Here is a 21,149-nt window from a genome sequence, read left to right on the forward strand (position 1 = left end):
TCTCTCCGCCCAGGCAACGCCATCCCATAGCTGCCAGTCCGTGACGTTTGGCGAGTACCATCCGCATTGTGGGCAATTGTTTTCAACCACAAACCCGTCACGGACTTCTTCGTGGTGGTTCTTCAGGTACTGCCAGGGGTTGTAGGCTTTAGTGCTCCCGATCTGCATTTTGCATTATTTTCAACATTTTCTAACCTTATACTCTGATAAAAAAAATCGACCTGTGCAGAGCTCTGCAATTAGTGCTATGACTTGTCCTTGAAAGGAATGCAAACAAAATTACACCATTCTAGTGCTCGGAAGGATCCACCTTCTGGCCATCAAAGAGTTCGGCGATTTTGTCGCTAACCTCCTTGACCTCAGCCTCGTCGCGCCCTTCGATAGTAAGGCGAGTCTTGAAGCTCGTGTCGTGCACGCCAGTCTCGTCCTTGGTCAGGTTCACGTAGCTGCCAATAGAAATGTTCGGGTGAGCATTCTGCACTGCCGTCAACTCCGCTGCGATGTCGCCTTCTAGCTTCAGCGTTTTGACCTGCAGCCCCCACCAACAGTTAGCACAACAAGCTCACGCCATCCAAATCAGCTCGGAACTCCACTTACGATCGCGCGGAAGATAGGCACCCCCACGAAGTGCTCCTCGTTCGCCGTCAGCATCGAGCGCACCATGGACGGAATGCCCGGAAGGATGTACACGTTCTCCACCACAGCAATAGGCGTCCAGAACTCGGTCGTGAGCGTCTTGCAGCCCGCCGGTAGCAGAGCCATCCGCTTCCGCCCCTCCGTCATCCCTCCCAGACGCGTCGCCATGGCCTCCTCCAGGCCTTTCAGCGTCTCCTCATGGAACTCCACTCCAAGACCGAATGCCTTTGCCTGTAATATAACAGGGATGGAGTTAATAAAACCACTCTTGTAGTGACTGTGAAGACCCGTATTAGACTGAAGACGGAGAACATACCACGCTCTCGTATGTGATGTCGTCGTGGGTGGGGCCGATGCCTCCCGTGGTGATGACGTAGCCGCTGGGCCCCACCATCTGCGACAGCTCCTTGACCGTCGACACGATTGCGTCTTCCTCGTCGGGGATCACCACGACGCGCTTGAGGTCGACGCCCCGGCGGAACATGAGCTTGGAGATCCAGTGCGAGTTGGTGTCCAGCGTCTGCAGCAACACGAGCAGAGGTTAGACGCTGTCTTGTCTGCACTCGAGGCGTGGCTGCTGACGCATGCTTCACCTTCCCAGTCAAGACCTCGTTGGCGATGACGCAGACAGCGGCGCGAGGGGCGGGCTTCGAGAGGGTCGACATGGCGCGGCGCAACATGGAGCTTGGAGCAGGGGAACACACCCTCACGGATTCATCGAAGTCGAGCAGTTAGGCCCTGAAGGCCAAGTGTACCAAAATAGGGGTACTACTTAAGGGAATTGGCCAGTTTAAGGTAATAAAATACCGAATATAACGCCCTTGCGCGTATAAAAAAGCGTTGTACAAAACTCTGCACGCATCTGTGCATTTTCTCATTATAATATTGACTCAAATTTAATGAAATAACAACTAAGGACTACGGTCTATTCCGTTGTTTTCTGAACCCATTTTATATCTCGACAACAAGGGTGCGTTGCGTTAGGCTGGGAGGACTACCTTAAATTCCAAAAAGTCTGCTCGGTTGTATCTAACGTTATTGCCGTTTGCAGATATTTTGGCCAACGCATGCTTATTATCTCGTTAATAATCTCGATTTTAATCCAGCCAGCTCTTAATTAAGACCTAGGTCTGATTTATATATCTCGCCAGTACGGTCTAAGATCCGAGCTTGGGGCTCTGTTTTCTCGACCAAGGCGCTTTTCTACGACTTGGAAACGCAGAAATGCCATTCTAGACGGGCCAAACCGAGTTTCTGGGCCTAAACGCGGCCCCCAGCAAAGCATAATGCTAAATCAGCCCTCGCCTATCTCGTGTCCACTCATATTAAGAGACAGGCGTGGTCTATTTTAGAGGTCTATTTTAGAGGGCAAAGTATTTGCAAGCGGCAATAGCTCGATTTTACTAACTCGAGTACAACTATATTTTCCATACTGGTACACTTTCAAGAAACTAATAGATGTCTTCTTTGGCTACGAAGTAGCCAAGTCTTGTGCTAATACTTCACCTACTGAGTGGTCGAGTGTTTTGGCGCCACTACAAAGCTAAGCCAAATCCAAAACAACAACCATCAATACATGCACTAGCAGTACCAAACAGTGGTTACGTACTATGTTCGCATGCAAGTAGCAAATGAGGGGCTATGCCCCTCATTTGCAGCGCCTACCATCATTTTTCTTATGGAAATTTCAGGAAGTGACTCAATATTAAAATTTGTGCAAAAGGTGATAGAAGGATTTGTGTCGAGAGCACATATTTCAGGTTCAGCAGCATTTGTTAGGGCATTGGGCCACGACATTGTTGCCTCCAGCGGCGACATGAGGAGTATGGCATCCAAGCCAGGGGTCGGACAATACAGTATGGAATTGTATTGCGAGGCCAAAGCTGCAGTAGTAATAACGGCAATATGAGGGCAACCAATAATAATAATTGGTACAATTTAAGTATATTGTACCATTCGTGACATGAGCTATTCTTTGCCAAAATGTGACAGGAAGGCCGCAAACTTCACGCGAACTTTACGCAAACGTCCAATGGCTGATATCGAACTATTACTGAGGTGTCAGGCCAACCTATACAGTGAGAAAATACAGGTGGAGGCTGATGACGATTACAATAGCCCTGTACTGTTTCCAGGACGGTTTTGGGAAGTGTTGATGTCCGGCAAAGCGCTATTGAGTGTATACACCGCTTGCTCCACAAAAGCCTCGCAACCCAAGGCTGCCGAAAAATAGAGATTATAATAGTTTATTATAGCATTTTCATCATTTATGAACGCCCAACCCCAGAATTCATAGTATTTGATATTGTATTGCTATTATTGGGGCAATATCACATTGTATTGGTTTCATGAACTTCCAATAATAAATAATTGTAGTGGGACAATACCATAATAATTATTTTGCTATTATTTTTCCGACCCCTGATCCAAGCCATCGGTGATGCTTTATGCAGCGTGGGCAGTGTCGCTTAAGCGACACAGAAGGCGACCGTACTCCACCAGAACAACTATCAGCAGAGGGCAATGCCTACACCGGCACCGCCTTCGCGTTTACCCAGTGCTATACTGACACAATTGGTGCATTCAGCGACGTGCATGGCATTCAGGTGCTGGCCGCTATTGGTGGCCAAATGAAACCATTGGCGGGAACCCGGGTTCCGCAAATGATACCGACCAAATCGCGAATTATTTATTTAATTTTCGGCCACCATATTGGTACCGTTGGGGCAAGTTAAACCATCAAACTCGATGAAAGAGTTCCCACTAATCTGTCACCGGTACTGAGTAGACCTGAATAACGTACCTTACCATGTCAAAGTCCACCTTACGTGAGCAGGAGGTTAGCAATGTGGCCGGAAAGCCCTCTACCGCTGCACCAGGCAAGAGTCTGGATTTTCATGAGAGACACAGGACGGGAGCAAAGACGAATTCACCTTCCGTTTCTCTACCGAGCTTAAGCTACGTTCAACATAGGTCATAGAACAACACTCCAATACATTTGATCATACATGGATACCGGTAGTTTTGGGGAAACCGGGGTCCCGATGGGTACCCGGGTTCCCGCCAATTGTTTCAAATGAGACGGTTTCAAACGAAAAGATGCTTACGAACCTAAGTACGAATCGCGATTTAACCGCATCAATCGAAAGAGGCGTGTCTTGTGCTTCGTTTAAGTTATCGGATGCTTTGAAGTGTTAAGAACTCGCGGAGTGACATCGGTCTAGAAAAATTATCTCCATTTTCGGACCCCCTAAATTCACGATTTTATTTGGGGCGTGTGACCTCAATATTTTTTTCAATTTTAACGTATTGTATATTATCGTAATGCTCGCGCTAAAAGTAAGCGAATCAGAGTGTTTTTACGCTTTTTACGTGTGCTTTTCACTTTCGAAATTTTGATGTCCGATTATTTCCGAAAATTGATTGGTCAACTTCAAATGCGATTATCTCGATAACTCCAAATGGCGCCTAAGCATCATTTCGTTTGAAACCGTCTCAAATGCACTTGGCACAAAGCCTTGTATCATCTTTTGCACAAAATTTCATTTTGAGTTCATATTCATTTTGAGTTCATATTTCGGAATTTTCCTTTTTTATATGGAGCCAACTATCTACTGCCGGCGAAGCTGCCTACCGGACAGATTTTATAGTTTGTAGGCCAAGAGCTAAGGACGTAAGCGTTTGCAGCGCCGACCACCATTTTTATATGGAGCCAATGATCTAATGCCAGCGAGGCTGCCCGAGATCCAGGCGGACAGGTTTAATTTGTAGGCCAAGAGCTCAGCTGCGTGGACGTAAGGCATCCTCAGTTATCCGTCAGTAACTAGGAACTATGGAATACAGTGTAGTTGTAGGCTGATTGGTCATCCTGCATTCTCTTGTCGCTAACGCTGTCCTCATTTCATTGTCAATTGGCTTTGTGTGGTACCAGTCGGGATGTCAATATGGCTATATTTGTGTAGGTATGGTGTACGATTGTGTGAGTATGGTGTGGCGAGATGTTGTTTAAATATTGCCTGAGGTACAAGAAACTTTTTTCTACAAATTAATCTGTGTGAGGCTGTCCATACAGCTCTTCTAGCTGTCCTCCCAGGATAATTGTATTGTGAACGTTAGTGCGCCTTACGCTCAGAGCATCTCCAGCGGTGGGTCTTATCCTAAGACGTAACAGGGTCTTTGAGACCACAATTTTACAGTTGAGACCCGCGCAGACCGACTTACTTCCAGCGGTGAGTTCTAAAGTGAGTTCTAAAGTTTATAAGTCCATTCCCGCATGTGAAAATTGCATTCAGTCTTAATACGGCGACTCTTCAGTTTTGTATGGGTGGCATTAAGATTGTGGTCTTATTTTAAGACTCGAAAGCCAATCTATAGGTCCCGGTGAAGTAAAACCTGCAATAGGACCTTCTGGTGGAAGCCTTAAGTCTCGGCCAAGTCTTAACAGCGTTACTTTTAGGATAAAACCATGTTTGAGACCAACCGCTGGAGATGCTCTCAGGGAATAAGTGATCTACACTCTCCAAACGTGGTCCACACACACTACCCCTAGTAGTGGGCGGCCACTAATTGAGCTCCTACAGTCTTCACCGTCACGATCAGCATAAGTCGGCACTGAATGGCTCCCCCTTCGCGGAGACGCGCTAAGCCTTGGTGGCGGCGTGTCCGCTGCTTCCGCCCCCCCGCATCGGTCTTGTAGTCTTGGTTCAGCTAGGTACGCGGGTCACTACTCCTTTCTCCGGCGACTGCTATCTTGGCCGACCAACCACACAGTCTCAGCCAGCACGCCCTTGTTCTTCAGTCTTGTGTTGTTCCTGCGTCTTATGCTGATCCCCTCGAGCACCTTCCCTTGACGATTGACTTCCGCAGCGCCCCCCCCTCGCGGACGCTCGCGCCTCGCCGCCGAATCAGCTTCCTGGGCGGTGCCGTAGTCACCAGCCCACGGGAAGTCGGTGGCTGAGCACTGAGCGCGCTTGGTTCGTCCGCTCCCGCCGCCACGAGTCGTACCCGCGTCGAGATCTCAGCCCAGAGACACTTGCCTCACATCCTTGTCCGTGAAAGACTGAGGGCGCCGCGGCGGAGCCGCACTAGCGCCCCCGAGAACGACGACGCTTCGCCGCTCCCCGGGAGGGCGTCACCCCAACCCGTCCAGGATTCGACAATAAAGATGAGCAAATGAAATCCTGGCATATCTCGACAATAAGGATGGGCAAATGCAATCCTGGCATTGATTGTTTTTGAGCAAGTATGGTACTGATACCATTAATGCACCGTAAATGCAAAAATGCAAGGTAAAACGAGGAGGGTACACTTAAACGAGATTGATGTAAAAATAACCGAAAGCTCGCATGGAATTAGTGACAACAGCATTCCATGGCTTCACTGGATACACGCTTCTCGTGCTTTTCAAACTATTTCGTCCAGACACCGCGCGCGATGTACCTCGTTGGGGCGCCGCGTCGCAGGGCAACTACCCTGACGTGATCTGCCGGTACTGCTCCGCCATGCTGCACAAGTGCCAGCCAAGCCGCAACTTGCTCCGACACCTGTCAATGTGTCCTCAGCTGTGGGACGCTGAGCGAATGGGGTGGAGTCGCTATGGAGATCCCGCTACGAAACCCAAGCACAAGCGTCAAAAGCGGAAGAAACCGGCCAACCATCATTCTCCCGCTGCGACACAAGATTAGGCCATGACGGAGATGGTGCTGTCGCAGTCTCAGGCAACGGCGCCATTTTCGAGCGGCGTCAGCAAGTGACAAGGAGTGGTTCCAAGCGGATGTTGCAAGGGGCTTCTACGCTGCACGGTTGCCGTTTCGCGCCATCGAAGGGCCTCGTAGGTGCCGAGCGCTCACGGTTCTGCAGCCAGATATGGAGAAATACTTGCCGAATCGGAAAGCACTTGCTGGGCGCCTCCTCACCCAGGAGTATGATCGTGAGAAAGCAGAGTTGATCGCCCGGCTGCATGATGGGCCAGCATTGGGTTTGATTTCGGACGGATGGACGAGCGTTAGTGAAGAGAAGGTGATCAACTATGTCGCAGTGTTGCCGTTGATGTGACCTCTACTTTGGTGCACTAATGACGAAGATAAGCAAACGGCTGAGTACGTGGCGAGCGAGATCGGTGATATGATTGACGAGATCAACGAAGCCGCAGGTCATCACATTGTGGTGTCTGTGACGACCGACAACGCCCCGGTGATGCAAAGGCCTGGGAAATCCTGGAGGCAACACGTCCAATCTTCTGCAATGGGTTCAGTAGCCGTGCACTCAATCATATATTGGAGGGGGTGCTGCCAATCCCATGGATGGCGTCCGCGTTGTCACGGTCCGTCACCTTGGTGAAGTTCATCTGCAGCTTCTCGCAAGATTTCGGAGGCTACAAAAAGGTGATGAAGAACAGTGATGAGCACTGCGTTTGCCCGTTCCAACGAGGTGATACTCGAGGATCGAGCGCATCACAAGTATACTGGACAACTGCCGGGCCATTGGCAAGTTATTTCGTCAGTCAAAGTTTATCCAGCGGAGGTTCGGGCACCGGCGCACTGTTCTTGCCGAAGTCCGAGCCATCATGGCAGAAAAAGGGCTTCTGGAAGCGTATCAAGCTCATTGAACCCCTCCTTGAGCCGATTGTGGAGACCGTTGCGATGCTCGAGCTGGCCACATGCTGCATATTGATGGTCTATTGGCAGTTCATCCAACTTCAACGAAGCTCCGTGTGCACAGAGCACATTTCAGGCATCCTCATGGCCGTCCAGGCCAGCATATTGGTGTCCCTCCAGGACAAATGGTTTTTTGTGCACACCGACACGATCGGCATCCCGGTTTGCTGGATCAAACCAAATCCACTTAGGTCTTCGTCGACAACGATTTGACGAAGACTGCCAAGTCCATCAAGAAACTGGCTGAAAGGATTGGTACCGTGGAGACGGTAGCTGAAAAACAGCAAATTGCTGCTGAGGTTGACGAGTTATATCTGAAGAAATGCCGCTGGTCCGCCGAGACGAGGAAGGCAGGCGGAGAAGTCTCTCCAATGACGTGGTGAGTGAAAAAGATCGGCGGAGCGCCCGACAAGGAGCGCTACTATCCGCTCCTCGCCTTGTTAGCTGCATGGATTTTCGCGATTTCAACATCATCGACTACCCGCAAACGATCGTTGAGTACCCACGGCTTCATACACACCAAGCGGCGGAACCGTTTGGATGCGAGGCGTGTAGAAATGTTCGTGCTTATCTAATGTAATGCTGGCGGTAAGGATGTCAAGGCCAACATATTTTATAAGCTAGGAGACGAAAGCGAGGACGAGGACAATGGCGACGCGGGCGTCAACGGAGTAGATCAGGGAAGCGAGGGCTTAATCTCTTCTCCCAGGTCGAAAGCATATCAGTAGCATGAGTGCAAAAAACCTACTAGTAGGCGCGTAAAAATTAGTTTTAACACGGGCCATCTCTCGCGATCAGACAAGATTTCGGAGGTCGCCCCTGAGCCGAGTATCGATGCACAGCCTATTTGGCTTTATAGGTAGGTGCATACGCATGCTTATAAACCTGGAGAAGGAGTGAATAAGTCTGTAACATCGCCATTTAGCTTGGAATCGATTCGCGCCGTTCTGACCTATGCCAGCTTGATGAAAAACATACGCCAGATTCAGTGCTCGATTTCAAGGTGTTAATGCCAAAACCATACTTCCAAAATGTTCATATATATAGAAGAAGGTTAGTTCTTCGCGGTACAATGCTGTTTGCACGCTCAACAACATCCTAGCATCGCAGAAGGCTGGGCCACAAAGACAACAAGATGCTGTTCCTGTTGAAGGCAACTTGTACATAGTCAGGCTTTGTCGAGTTATCGCCACGTTGTAACGGGAATACTCGACAGCGAGGGGTACGCCAGGGTTACTCGAGGGTTACCCTCCGCGGGAACCCAAAAATCCCCCTTTGCGTTACGCGTTCGTGGCAGCGGCCGCTCCGGTGTGGAAGTCGAGCGCCGTCGCTTATGGAGAAGTTATCGCTGGTGTCACAGGGCAACACTCACGAAGAAGAAGGCACTGCATTAGCCTCGGACTACAGTGGTGTCCCGAGCTGAACAAACCGGTTAATCAACTACAAACCCCTTTGGCTGGCCGTTCTAGGCGTATCAGTGAAAGGAACAAGGACACCATCGGCTCTGGACGGAGACGGCGACAGAGGGTTAGCGACGACTGGTGTCTGCCCAAGAAGAAGAGCAACTGGTACAAGAAGAAGACGAAGAAGTTGATCTACCGCTACAAGATCGGTATGACCTCCATGAAGATAGTATCTACAAGATACAAGCCGCGGTGGGACGGCTGCGTGGAGAGCGAGTGCCAACTGGTGCCCGCTTGTGAAGACAGGGCGCGCAAGCACAGACTGCTGGGTGAAGGAAGGGCGACGACAATGGTTTACTATGTCAATTCACTCTCTGCTACGTCTAGTAAGCGCTACTTATTGTCGTTACAAGGTGGTCTTCTTCTCGCGCGTCAGCTGAAAGCCAGGTGCTCATTATGGCTTACAGGTCCCCAGTAGCTGCATGGTATTTGACTGACTGATGTGTGGTGGTTGCAGTTGGTTATGTAGGTGCTCTACAAGCTCAATGCTATGAGAAAACGCAATGTGCTCGCTGTCGACCGGGCTGACGTTACTGGGCAGGTCGGCAAGCCCAGGTGCTGCTTGGGCCGGTACACGCCACACCACAGCTCCGCGCGTGTACTTGGTGACCCACAGGTGTCTGGTCGAGACGTTGGCTCACTCCTGGACAAACGATCCGTCGTCGGTGGTCAAAACCACCGGGACCTTCAAGATCAGTGGCTAGTTCGTTACATTGCCAAGACGTGTTTTGGCCTCGCTTGACACGATGTGTCATATCCGGCCCTTGACCTTTGCCACGATTCGCTGGGCTTCGCTCGCTGGCTTCGCTTATTCCGCTGTCCCCATGGATACATATCCACGAGGGTTGCCGGGGCTGATTGGCAGGCGTTTGGCCTCCGTCACGTTGACGCAGTACTTGTCGCCGTCGATGGCGACATCGACGATCCAAGGTGCGAAGTGTCCTCGTCCTCGAGTCGTCCGAGGTGAACATGATTCCATGGACGTTCGCTCTAACTCGGTTTTGGCGCACCAGTGTACGCGTCTGTGTAAGTGCCGAGTACGACACGCATCAAGGCATCAACAGCGGCCTCGACGTGGTCCACCAAGTTCGTCGTGCTGGTGTCCTCAGAAGCCGGCAGCCGCTGATGTATGAGAGCGGTTGGTCTTCTACCGGAAACGCACGGCGCAGGTCGACAACAGCGTGTGGTTCTTCTGGAACTTCAGCCTCGTGAAGGCTCCGTACGTGCTGGCCGGCGCGCTGCTCTTCACGGTCATGTACTACCCCATGATGGGGCTCGGATACCCGGTCAAGGACGCGCTATACTGGGTCAATCTAGCGCGGCTGGTCCTGTTCAAAGAGTGCCTGGCGCAGCTGGCCATGTTCTCGGCCTCGACCATGACGCTCGCGACCATCATTGGCATCTTGAAGCTATACTCCTACTGATCGATCGTCAGGATGAACATGAGCACAAATCAGCGCTATCAACGCGCGGCGACCGTGGGGGCGACACCACGACTGGAGTGTGCATTTCCGCCTTGGTTTGGGCAAGTTGAGGAGACATGGAGCGCTCCGACCTAGCGTTCGTGGAGCTGGCGGCCGGTGCAGGCATGGCTGTCGCCAGTTGGGGCAGCGGCGGTGCACCAGCCGCCGGTTTCGCTCTCAAGATGTCAGCAACATGACGCGGACGCTGGGGCACAGCACATGGGGCCTTCGGTGTATTTCCAGAGCGTGTCGTAGCTCACTTTAAAAGATGGCGTTCTTGAGCACGAATGCTTGACGAAATGTCGTGTAGCACGAGGCAGTTGATGCCGACGCGGGTGTGAAGCTGGTGCCTTTCGACTGCTCGGTGTGCAGCGGCATCATACCGTGAGTATACATTGATGCACGGGATTTCTGTGACGCGAATAATTCATTCGGAAACTCAGGACGGTAAAAGTGTACTTGACGCTCATTTTGCTCGCTCCATGCAAGTGTTGATTGATTGGGTCAAAGAGGGGAATGACTGTACTACACCAACACAAGTTGTGATGGGTATGGTGGGTTGCCAAACACCGTGGTTGAGCTTGTTAACCACAATCGAGAAGTTTTAACTGCTTTGTCGTCTGAAGTTTCTACGATGGAAACACAACTTCGCGGTGTAGTCGGACGCGCAAATGAGATTGAGATCTCATTTACTGGAAATGCGCAGTATCCGAGTCATAACGGTGCCTTTGGGTATAGGGTATGCCCGGATTTCACTCTCAAGATATTTGAATATTCTGGAATTGGTACTGGGATAAATGTTTACTGTCATCCATCGCTGCGCACTTGCACTTTTGATACCGGGGAGGATGGGTATCGGCAGGCAGTAGCGGAAGACGAATATGATACTCCTATCGATGACGACGAATATAGTGGAGACCTCGTCGTCACGCCCCATAACGCCGACGAAATCGGCCGTCGAATTGGTGTTGATCTTGGAAGTGACATAGACGAATCGGATGGAGAAGAATATCGGCGAGAAACAGTGGAGATGAATGCAACAGAAGGACCTGTTAGTGATGCTCGTATTGTTACCCAGGGCCAACTGCGTCGTAGAATGCGGACGTTACGAAAAGGAAAACAGACAACGCCTCCATCCCTACCGGTTGTCAAAAAGAAAGATGCCGTGTCTTGAGAAGGGCATTGGAGATGCGTCGTGCTGGGACACTATTTGTCCAACAAGCTTCAGGCTCTTATAATAGCTTATCAAAAGCCACGCTTGATACATTTAATATTTCCCACGAGTTTCCAGCAGGATGGGCCGTGCGCCCGCAAAAAGGAAGCATGTACGGTGCAAAGTACATAGGACCCTTTCGCGCTGAAATTCAAGAACTTTTCTGTCGTGGCAAAGTATCTAGCGCAGAGAGGAAAGGTCCAGGTGGCATGCTTGAAGTTTTGCGGCTACGTTATCCGGATCGGTTTGACCTACCCAGTGAAAATGAGATTCGTCAAGAGATCACCAAATCGAAAAGACAGTGTACGCAGCATGGAGAAGGCCAAAAAGCAAGAATTACCAAAGATCAAATCAGCTTTCTTGAACAGTTGCTCTCGAGAGAGCCCGACACAGCACCTAAAGTTCTTGTAGCAGAGTTTCGAGCAGTATACAAGGAATCTGAACTGACCGACAATCAAATCAACTACCAGGCGAAGAAGATAAAAAAAGAATTTGATTAGGTAGTGTAGTGTGATGGTAAATACAAGGTTGCTGCGCATTGGCTGGGAAAACCATTTTTCTACTTCGTATTCTTTTAATACTAGACGTGCAAGCTCTGCATGGTTATTGTCAGGCAGATAAAACAAGTTCAAATGCAGCCCTCAGTGGTGCCGATGTGACACAATGTAAACTCTCTACGAAAAGTGGACGTGTGTACCAATATGTAGTTGCTGTTCGAATACAGCTTGTTGTATATTCTTCGGTGGCTGGTGCAATAGTTGGTGAACTGCCTGTGGAAGGGTTGGAAGTAAAGCCACAGCTGCAGCTTTCGAGAAGCCTGTCATGAACGGTTCTAGCAGTCGAAGGCAGGCAGATGCTGCGGTTGCGAAACAGGCGCAGAAGATGCCCGTGGATAGCGGTTTTGCAGCACAAATATTGATGTAAGCTTAGCACAAAATTGAGTCAAGAAGCACTGTTAGTTGATGCCAACTACTACTTAACCTGCCAGATACTGCGGCTGCGAAGCAGCCGCAGTATCTGGCAGGTAATGTGCCGAGAGAGTTTTTCTAGTACGAAAGGATGTTCCAGCCAGCAGTCTTGTTTACTTTACACTTCCAAAAGTTTTTCGCTCCTTTAGAAGTTTTCGAAGCCTCTCCTAAATGCGATTTCGATGTTTGCTGAACGTTACCTGTAACTGGGAATACATTCGTGACGAACAAGGGGCGTTGCTTGAGGCTGGGAGGACAGATATTACATTGGTGGTATAATGTGAGATATTGCATTATTGTACTCCCCATTTACTGTTCAAGTAGCCGTTCTCGTCAAGCACTTGACTGTGTAGATGTTGGTCCGTAACTTGAGTAGTGTTTCTCGACGAAGCGAGGTAGTGAGTGGTAAGCATCGTAGTCCATCTGCTGTGTCGTTCCAACATACAAATGTTCAAAGGACAAAACCGGCTTAGTTTGAGGTTCGTCGAGCAGAAGTGGGACCCGTTTTAGAGTTGCTCCTTGCGCTGTCAAAACGGTTTGAACGAAAGCCTGTTCAACAGCATGCATGATGTACTTGTACGGCTTGTTGACTTTGGAACGAAGATAAGAAACCTTCACACAACACGAATCTCCTCATCAGACAAAGGACGATAATTCTCCGTTTGTGAGTGACTCCACCAGTATTGACTATCATCTCCGTGTCGAGGTTTGCTTCGGGTGGCCATCTTTCGCCGCTGATGTCAGATCCATCCCGATGTATTACTACGACGGTGATATAGTCTGGTGGATTCGGTATCTCCACGATACCCCATCCGAGATTGCCTGCACTATTGTTCAGAACTTGAGCAGGGGCTCCAGGAATGAAATACGCAAACAAGTAGGATGTAAATCTTCGTTGTACAGAGCTATCAAAAGACTTTCGTCAGTCTTTGCCGAATTGGTCGTCTCCACCGCAGAACTGGGATGCCATTTATGAGCCAAAAAGTAATGCAGTGGCTCTGGAGTCTTCCAGCCGACTATGAGCTGCGTGACGCATGGTCACGGAGGAAACGGATCGCAGAAGGCGCCAGGCGCCACTGGTGGTCCAAAGAAGAAGAAGAAGCGCTATTCGTGAAGCTGCTCTGGCGGCAGTGCCTGAAGCTGAAAGAAGAAGCTGAAAGAGGAAAGCTGCGTCTGAAACTGCTGTGGTGGAAACTATAAGGCTAGTAAGCTGTCGGTAGGAACGTAGGAAATAGGAAGTGGAGGTTGTAGTAGGAAATAGTAACGTATGTAGTTGGAGCTGCAAATGACAGCAAGAAAAAGATAAAGACAGCAATGCAGTCCCAACATGCATATGAATATCTGTGTTGTCTAGTTTTTTTTAGAGCCTCCGTTCTCATTTATGTATCGATGGCGTGTCATAACGCTGATGTCGTCGGAATGTTTTCTATGGTACGAGCAACTTTTTTGGACGAATTAATGTCTGTGAGGCTGTCCATACAGCTCTTCTAGCTGTCCTCCCAGGATTAAAGTTTGTGAGGCTGGTAAACCAGCAAGCTGGGCTCCCCGGAAAAAAGCCTTTGTATTCCACATTCACGTTTCAGTACTGGCAGTAACACCCCAATGAGAATAAGATATTTTCAGTACATCGTGAGCTGACAAGTGGGAGTGAGCTCGTTTTCGCTCCACCTTGTAGTGTTCTTCCTGTGACCCTCGCTGGGTTGCTGGCTCGCATTTATACGTAAAATTCTCTAAATGCAGCTTGGGGTTTGTGTAATGTAGCAACGGCCACCCTTAAACTCACGAAACAAAAACACACAGTAGAGGAGCTGGAGGTCCCGAGAAACCTTCCTGTATGACCTGCTCACTACGGAGTATTTGGATACTAACCTGGCACGCCACGGAGGATAAGAAGGGCAGGAGTACGCGACTTGTCCTACGCGCTAGTCGTGGATGTGCTGCGGCGACGTTGGTGGCAGCCACGTAGGTCAGCAGAGCCGCTCGGCGCTTGTGGCATGGCATGTAAACGCTATTAAAGGGGCTCGCCGAGGGCGTTATCGTCCGACACACCAAATTGGCACGAACAGCCAATGACATCAGCTTCGATTATCCTCATGGACGCCTGCGCGGCGTCTTTCCGCTGCTTGTACATACTGTTCACATTGGCTTCTCGTCGACATTGGGCGCGGAGTTGGGTACGGTGGTCTCATACTTCTTCACGATTACTGGCGATCTAATCACTAACAACCCTCTATCTATCCGCGCTGCCTCCACCAGTGCTGATACGCACTGGCAGATCCGCAATTCTCGCTTAGGGCTAGTAACCCTGGGTTACGCTGAGGTCCGTCTAAGATTACCTGATCGTAAACATATGCTGAAGTGCAATTTAGCGAAATCGTTCGAAAGAACTTTATGGAAGGGCCTGTTGTCAAGTTGTACGCGGATAATTTGCCGTCCCCTGACAAGAATTCCAAGTTCGGCGACCCATAACTCGGCAACAACGCGGGTGCCAGGACCCGGACACCCCTCACTATGCTTAGATTTGTGTGCTCTAACTGCTCTTCGAATCTCGTGTCTGTATAAGCAAATCTGTTCATCCTCGAATTTCGGTTGACCTCCGGAGATCGTCGATTTTTCGCCTGATCGCAATAGATGACCCGTGTTAATATGATGTTTTTATAGGGCGAAATATGCACATCATAGACAGTACAGAGTGCAGGCGGAGACGTGAGGGTGTGTCCATCTAAGGCACTTGCACCGTGTAGACTTGGATGATAGCTTCTAACTGCGAGTAGCGGCGAACTCAGCAAAACTAAAGTGCTAGAGGGTCAGAAATGTAGCTAGGGGGTTACTAGGTCGTCTTCGACTTGGCTGGGAACACCTGTGGTATAAAACGCTGGTGCTGGTACCGGTGCTGATTGCCGTGATAAGGAAGAACTGTGGCTCGCGTGATTCAAAATTGTGCCCCCTGCGGGGCCACACCCATGAATATCGCGCGTACCGCAGTTCACTTTCCGAAGCTGGTGCATAGGGCTGTTGATGTCGATGCCTTGCTGAAAGTTGTCGTTGAACCTGCTCGGTCGACATCCTTCTGGCTCGTGTAGCACGAAGGTTGCGCCAGGTTACGCTTACGCGTCCAATTAATCCGTTGGGAGCTGTCCACCCCCTCATTCTTCGGGTGTTCCCAGTATAATACATGAGATATACGCTCGGTTCGTATTACAAGCTGCTGTTGAGCTGCAAGGAGCATGAATAGACGGTACCAAAAGTGAAACTGGGTAGCCCATATAAAAACTTTGAGATATTGTCACCGGTACCTTACCTCTGCTAGAAATATTTCGTATCCTTCTTGTTCGTCGTTTCTTCTCGGTAGCTAGGTCAACACAATGGCTATATTTTTCTGTGTAACGGGGTTACACGAGAGTTACCCGAAGGGTTATGAAGTGGATACACACTGTCTAACCTAAATCAGTAGGATAATCAGTACATGGCTTCAGAGCCACTGGTTATGCATATGACTAGGGTTCACTATGCTAGATAGTGAACCGGATACATTTACACCGTAGGCGGCTTGGCCGCGCTAAAGAGAAATACATTCAGTTTGAGATTTACACACCTAAGAGTTAAGGGTTGACTCTTGGAGTCCGTAAGGTGTACGGACTCGTACGATCTGGTATTAGAACGGGCTATCTTAAGCTGAGACTCTGTGAGTCCGTTACATCTTCCTCTGACGCTAAAGCTACGGCAGCCCCGCTGCACTTGGTAGCACTCGTAGTCAATCCGACACCTGAGTCTGTATAGACTGACCCTCTGTGGAGAATGGAGCAGTTCGCTCACTTGCCCCCGAACCAGCAGGATGCGCTTAAAAAGCTTATGTCCTTGCTGGGCCCGGAGGGCGTGACGCAACCTGCGCAGCAAGGCCCCGACGCGGTGAACGCGCGTCTCGAGGCGTTTTCAAGCTACGAGAATACTCTGCTAGAGCACCTCCAGCAGAGGATGGCAACGGCCGCGGCGCCCCAAGCGCCCGCTACGTCATCCGACGCGGAAGCAAGGCCAAGCTGCTCATGGTGAGCGTGAAGACCTTTGAAGGCCAAGAAGGAGAAAGCTTGATGCTTTGGCTCCGCGAGGTCGAGATGGCTATGAGCTCAGCTATGCTCAAGACGGAGCAACAGCGCGTGGTACTAGCTATCTCGAAGCTCGGTGGGCGAGCGAGAGAGTGGGCACTAACGTCTGGGACGTCGGTCGGGGTGGCCTTCCCGACGTGGGATCAACTGAAACAGCAGTTATCCCGAGTGTTTGCTCGCCTAATCAGGCGTATCGCGTGCGCTCACGCTTCCTGGCGACCAGGCAGAGCAAGAAGGTGTTGATGAACTATGTCCAAAAGTTGAGAACTCTCATTGCTGGCATGTCTGCGGACTCCCTGCCGGAAGCAGTCACCGTTACGGTGTTCATGGAGGACCTTCGCACTGGCGTTGCCAGGACGGAGGTGTTCCGAACCCACCCGAGCTCTTTTGAAGAGGCTGTGAGCGTCGCATTGAATGCGGAACACAACTTTAAGTCGTCGAGACTTGGGTGGAATGCGTCTTACGCTAGCGCGTCGAATGGTCCGGAACCCATGGCCCTCAGCTATGCTGAAGACGAAGAAGACGAGCTTCGTGCTGCTGAGCAGCGGCGCGGTATCCGCAGATGCTTCATCTGTGGTGACACCCGTCACCTTCGTGCTGGGTGTCCGCTGCGCCATCAGCGCCAGGCTTCGTCAAGCCGCTCCTCGAGCTCGAGCCAGGGCTCTGGTTTGTCTCGGGGAAACGAGAAGTCCCAGTAGGCGCGGGGCGGCCTACCGGGGAAGAACTAAGTTCTATTGAGCCTCGGCGAGGTGGAGGTCGACAGGACTTAGCCCCGAAGAGAGCCGTACTCTCTAACACGGAACGTGTATGCAAGCCGGGCTTGCTAGTTGTCCAAGCTTGGGTGAAGGGCTTCACGAAGCCTTGGACGATTTTGATCGATTCGGGAGCGTCAGGTAACTACGCCCGGCGTTCTACGATGGACGGAAGTCAGCTCTATGCTGAGGCGCTGATAGCGCGCGGGAGTGACATCGTCACTGTTCGTCTTGCGACGGGCACTCGTGTCACGGTACCTAAGGTCCCTGTGGACCTGGGCGTGAAGTTTTTGGATTTTGATAGCGTGGAACGCTGTCTGGTCTTAGACCTCGATTCGAGATATGATCGCATTCTTGGTATGGCGTGGCTGGAACGCCACGAGCCTTGGATCGATTGGAGGTCGAAGACCCTTGGTGCTACGCACTTCTCTCCTGGCGGAGCATTGGCGAGTCATGAACCCACCTCTGCTAGGAAGCAGAAGCGCTTTTGGCGCGAGCACTGGACCGAGTCGGTCAATGTGCTGGACATCGGAGTATCCGAGTTGGTGGACACAGCGTGTGTCGAGAACGAGCGTTGCGAGCGTGGCTCACGGACGGCAGGTGGAGCGGCACGAATTCCGCTGAGCGGGTGTGAGTCTGAGGGCGACGCCCTGCTGTATTCAAGTGAAGACAAGGTCGGCATGAAGCCGAGGAGCCATGGGCGAGACCCGGCTGTTGAAGGATGTGGAGCGGTACTAATTCCGCTGAGCGGGCGTGCGTCTGAGGGCGGCGCCCTGCTGCGTGCCAGCGACGGCGCGGTCGGCACGATGCCGAAGGACAAGGGGCTTTGCCCGGATGAAGATCGTGGAGTGGCACGTAATCCACTGAGTGGAGGCTGCGGATCGTGCAGCTCTTCGCTGAGTGTCGGTAAAGACACTGGTGCTCCTCTGGAGCTGAACGAGGTGGTGACACCTGGCGTCAAGGAGCACGCGAAATCACGGAGCTCTTCAGGGCGGACGGTGTCCATGAAGAGGAGGAAGTGCCGTAAAGCGCTGGCTGCGCGACGCAAGGCGTCTGCAATCTCACGAGTCGAGAAGGGCGTGTCGAGCGGCGAGGCTCCACGCGAGAGCGAGCAGCTCTACACACTCGTGAATGGAGTGACGGACGACGTCGACGGAGGTATCAACCTCGATGACTTGCGCTCACTGTCTGCTCTCCTCGAGCTGGACGAGATGTCCTTGGCCGAGTTCGGCGAAGCCTTGAAGGCTGTGGACTTGGCTGAGGTGGTGGTCATACGACCTGAAGAAGAGTTGAGCTCGCCCTCGCTTCTGGATGAAGCTGTCCTGGAAGGCACCAAGATGGCGTTGAATGCGCGGAGCGGATCGGCGATCCTGAAGGACCCGTCGGATCCCTTGTATCAAGTGGTAAAGGATTACCAGGACGTGGTCTCGAAGGAGCCGCCCTCGGGGCTACCTCCGGATCGAGGTGTTCGACATGAGGTCGATCTCGTTCCGGGAACGAAGTACTGCGTGACGAGGCAGTGGCCCTTACCGAAGGAGCAGTGCGACGTCATTTACGCGTTCTTCCGTGCGAAGCACGAGGCGGGTATGGTGCGTGAGAGTAAGTTTCCACACTCTACGCCGACGTTCTGTGTCAGAAAGCCGAATGGCAAGTGGTGTATCGTGCATGCTTTCAACAAGCTCAATGCCGCTACCATTCCGGCGCAGACGCCAATTCCTCGGAAGGATGTTCTTCAGAACACCATGGCAGGATGTACGATGTACAGTGCGCTCGACTTGGTCGATGATATTACCAATTGCTCATGAGGACGAGCGACATTCCTCTCACTGCGGTGAGTACTCCGAGCGGCATGCTCTGGGAGTAGTTGGTGATGCCCCTAGGGCTTTCGAACGCGCCAGCGACGTTTAATCGTCTTGTGACGCAGCTCTTCAGGCCCCATCGGGCGTACGCGCAAACGTACTTTGATGACATCTTTGTCCACAGTCGTGCGGAGCACGGAAAGACTGACATAGAAAACCACGTGGAGCACCTGCGTGCTGTGCTCGAGTGCATGCGTCAAAAACAAGTTGTACGCCAACATTGACAAATGCATCTTCGGAGCGGAAGAGATCCCCTTCTTAGGGTGCTTCATCGGGAAGCGTGGTCTGAGGGCCGACCCGGTCAAGGTCAATGCCATTGTTGACTGGCCGGTTCACAAGAACCAGAAGGATCTTCGCAAGTGACTTGGCTTGGCCAATTACTTGCGCAAGTACAGCGAGAATTACACTGAGATGGCTCGGCCACTCTCCAATCTCCTGAAGAAGGATGCGGAGTGGTGTTGGGACACCGAGCATCAAGATGCGTTCGCGGCTATTAAGGACAGTCTCCTTCATGCGCCTATGCTGGCTTTGCAAGACCCCGCTCGTCCGTTTAGTGTCGTCTGTGACGCCTCGGACTTTGCCATCGGCTGTGCACTGCTGCAAGCAGACGCCGAGGGGCGCGAGCGCGTGGTGGCGTTCGAATCTCGTCAGCTGAAGGCTGCGGAGAAGAACTATCCTGTCCATGACAAAGCGCTACTTGCGATGAAGTATGCGCTCGTCAAGTTCAGGGTGCACCTGTTGGGCTCTCAGCCGTTCGTGATTTACACGGATCATGCGTCGTTACGCACTGCGACTCAGTCACCTCACCTCTCGCAAAGGATGGCCAGTTGGCTGTCCTTCTTCGCGGAGTACAACTTCGAGGTGAAGTACAAGCCTGGCAGGCAGAATGTCCTTGCGGACGCGCTGTCGCGCAGGCCGGATTATGAGCTGGCTCATGTAACGACCGTGACTTCGTCATTACCGGATCTGATCCGAATGGCTTATGCCAAGGATGACACTTGTGTCGCGTTGCTGAAGGCTCTGGCGAGCAAGGAGTTTCAAGACTCGGACATGGAATTGTCAGCGCGGCTGCGCGCGCGGCTACACCGTTATTCACTCGATGGTGGCCTGTTGTTCTACAACACTGGCCCCGAGGATACGCCCCGCGTGGTCATCCCTCATGATGAGGATCTGAAGTACCGCATGCACATGACACGCCGCTGGCCGGCCATCTTGGCCGTGAGAAGACCTACAGCTCGGTGAGCACCCACTACTGGTGGCAGAAGATATACAAGTGGACGAGCACTTATGTGCGCACGTGCGAGACGTGTCAGCGAGTGAAGTCGTCACCTCATGCTGCAGCGCCGTTGGCGAGTTTGCCTGTCCCTTCGGGCTGCTGGCAATCCATGAGTATGGACTTTGTGTTTGGCCTGCCGGCGGACGCGGCAGGCAACACAGGAGTCGTGGTCTTCGTGGACCGACTGAGCAAGATGGCTCACATTGCGGCTGTGCCGGATACCATCGATGGTAAAGGTACAGCAACGCTGTTCTTGGACCGAATGTTTCGGTAACACGGACTCCCGAGTCGATTGTCTCGGACCGAAACCTCCGCTTCACGGGCAACTTCTGGAGCGCGGTCTTTGCGGTGCTTGGCACCAAGCTGGACATGACCACGGCGGACCATCCGCAGGCCGATGGTCAGACCGAGCGCGTGAATCGCGTCGTCGAGGACGTGCTCCGCAGCATTTGCGCTGAGACGCCGAAGCGTTGGAGCGCCATGCTGCCACTCGTTGAGTTTGCGTTGAACAACGCCGTGCACGCCTCGACAGGCTACACGTCGTTCTACGTGAACAGCTTATCTCATCCCCGCGTCCCGCTGACGCCGCCACGTGGTGGTCTCGGGCTTGGTGGGGGAGGAGAAGCCGATTTAGCTGATCGGCTAGCCGATGTCAGCCCGGCTACTGTTCGTAAACAGGTTGACGTTTTTTGTCGACGCGTCTGAGTGTCTTACGACATGTTCGTGACGCAATGGCTGAGAGCCAAGACAAGCAAAAGGA

At 51.7% G+C, this 21,149-nt stretch overlaps 5 protein-coding genes across 5 annotated transcripts; 4 read left to right on the forward strand and 1 right to left on the reverse strand.

Annotated features, from left to right (window-relative positions):
- Positions 1-289: 289 nt before the first annotated feature.
- PHYSODRAFT_329324 (hypothetical protein) lies at positions 290-1,301 on the reverse strand (the record flags this gene model as incomplete). Its single annotated transcript, XM_009525786.1, has 4 exons — positions 290-529; positions 598-867; positions 953-1,156; positions 1,230-1,301. 4 exons carry the CDS (start codon positions 1,299-1,301, stop codon positions 290-292), a joined length of 786 nt encoding a protein of 261 aa, XP_009524081.1.
- A 3,438-nt stretch (positions 1,302-4,739) lies between these two features.
- On the forward strand, positions 4,740-5,771 carry PHYSODRAFT_285590 (hypothetical protein). Its single transcript, XM_009525787.1, has 3 exons — positions 4,740-4,773; positions 5,102-5,164; positions 5,417-5,771. The coding sequence occupies exons 2-3, from the start codon at positions 5,102-5,104 to the stop codon at positions 5,591-5,593; spliced, it is 240 nt and encodes a 79-aa protein (XP_009524082.1). The 5' UTR covers positions 4,740-4,773; the 3' UTR covers positions 5,594-5,771.
- A 1,167-nt stretch (positions 5,772-6,938) lies between these two features.
- PHYSODRAFT_299117 (hypothetical protein) lies at positions 6,939-7,675 on the forward strand (the record flags this gene model as incomplete). Its single annotated transcript, XM_009525788.1, has 2 exons — positions 6,939-7,454; positions 7,484-7,675. The coding sequence occupies 2 exons, from the start codon at positions 6,939-6,941 to the stop codon at positions 7,673-7,675; spliced, it is 708 nt and encodes a 235-aa protein (XP_009524083.1).
- A 2,049-nt stretch (positions 7,676-9,724) lies between these two features.
- Positions 9,725-10,179, forward strand: PHYSODRAFT_262900 (hypothetical protein; the record flags this gene model as incomplete). The annotated part of the gene is made up of 2 exons (XM_009525789.1): positions 9,725-9,781; positions 9,925-10,179. 2 exons carry the CDS (start codon positions 9,725-9,727, stop codon positions 10,177-10,179), a joined length of 312 nt encoding a protein of 103 aa, XP_009524084.1.
- A 116-nt stretch (positions 10,180-10,295) lies between these two features.
- PHYSODRAFT_299118 (hypothetical protein) lies at positions 10,296-11,931 on the forward strand (the record flags this gene model as incomplete). The annotated part of the gene is made up of 3 exons (XM_009525790.1): positions 10,296-10,402; positions 10,759-11,269; positions 11,314-11,931. 3 exons carry the CDS (start codon positions 10,296-10,298, stop codon positions 11,929-11,931), a joined length of 1,236 nt encoding a protein of 411 aa, XP_009524085.1.
- Between the last annotated feature and the right edge of the window lie 9,218 nt (positions 11,932-21,149).

The sequence above is a fragment of the Phytophthora sojae genome, assembly GCF_000149755.1.
Source record: "Phytophthora sojae unplaced genomic scaffold PHYSOscaffold_3, whole genome shotgun sequence".
Classification (NCBI taxonomy): domain Eukaryota; phylum Oomycota; class Peronosporomycetes; order Peronosporales; family Peronosporaceae; genus Phytophthora; species Phytophthora sojae.

What these genes read in the sequence shown, in the direction of transcription:
- PHYSODRAFT_285590 (XM_009525787.1), top strand. Translation starts at nt 5,102, where the DNA reads ATGTTTGAGACCAACCGCTGGAGATGCTCTCAGGGAATAAGTGATCTA. An exon ending in ATCTACACTCTCCAAACGTG is followed by an intron (nt 5,165 to 5,416) that starts GTCCACACACAC and finishes AGTCTCAGCCAG; the next exon opens with CACGCCCTTGTTCTTCAGTC.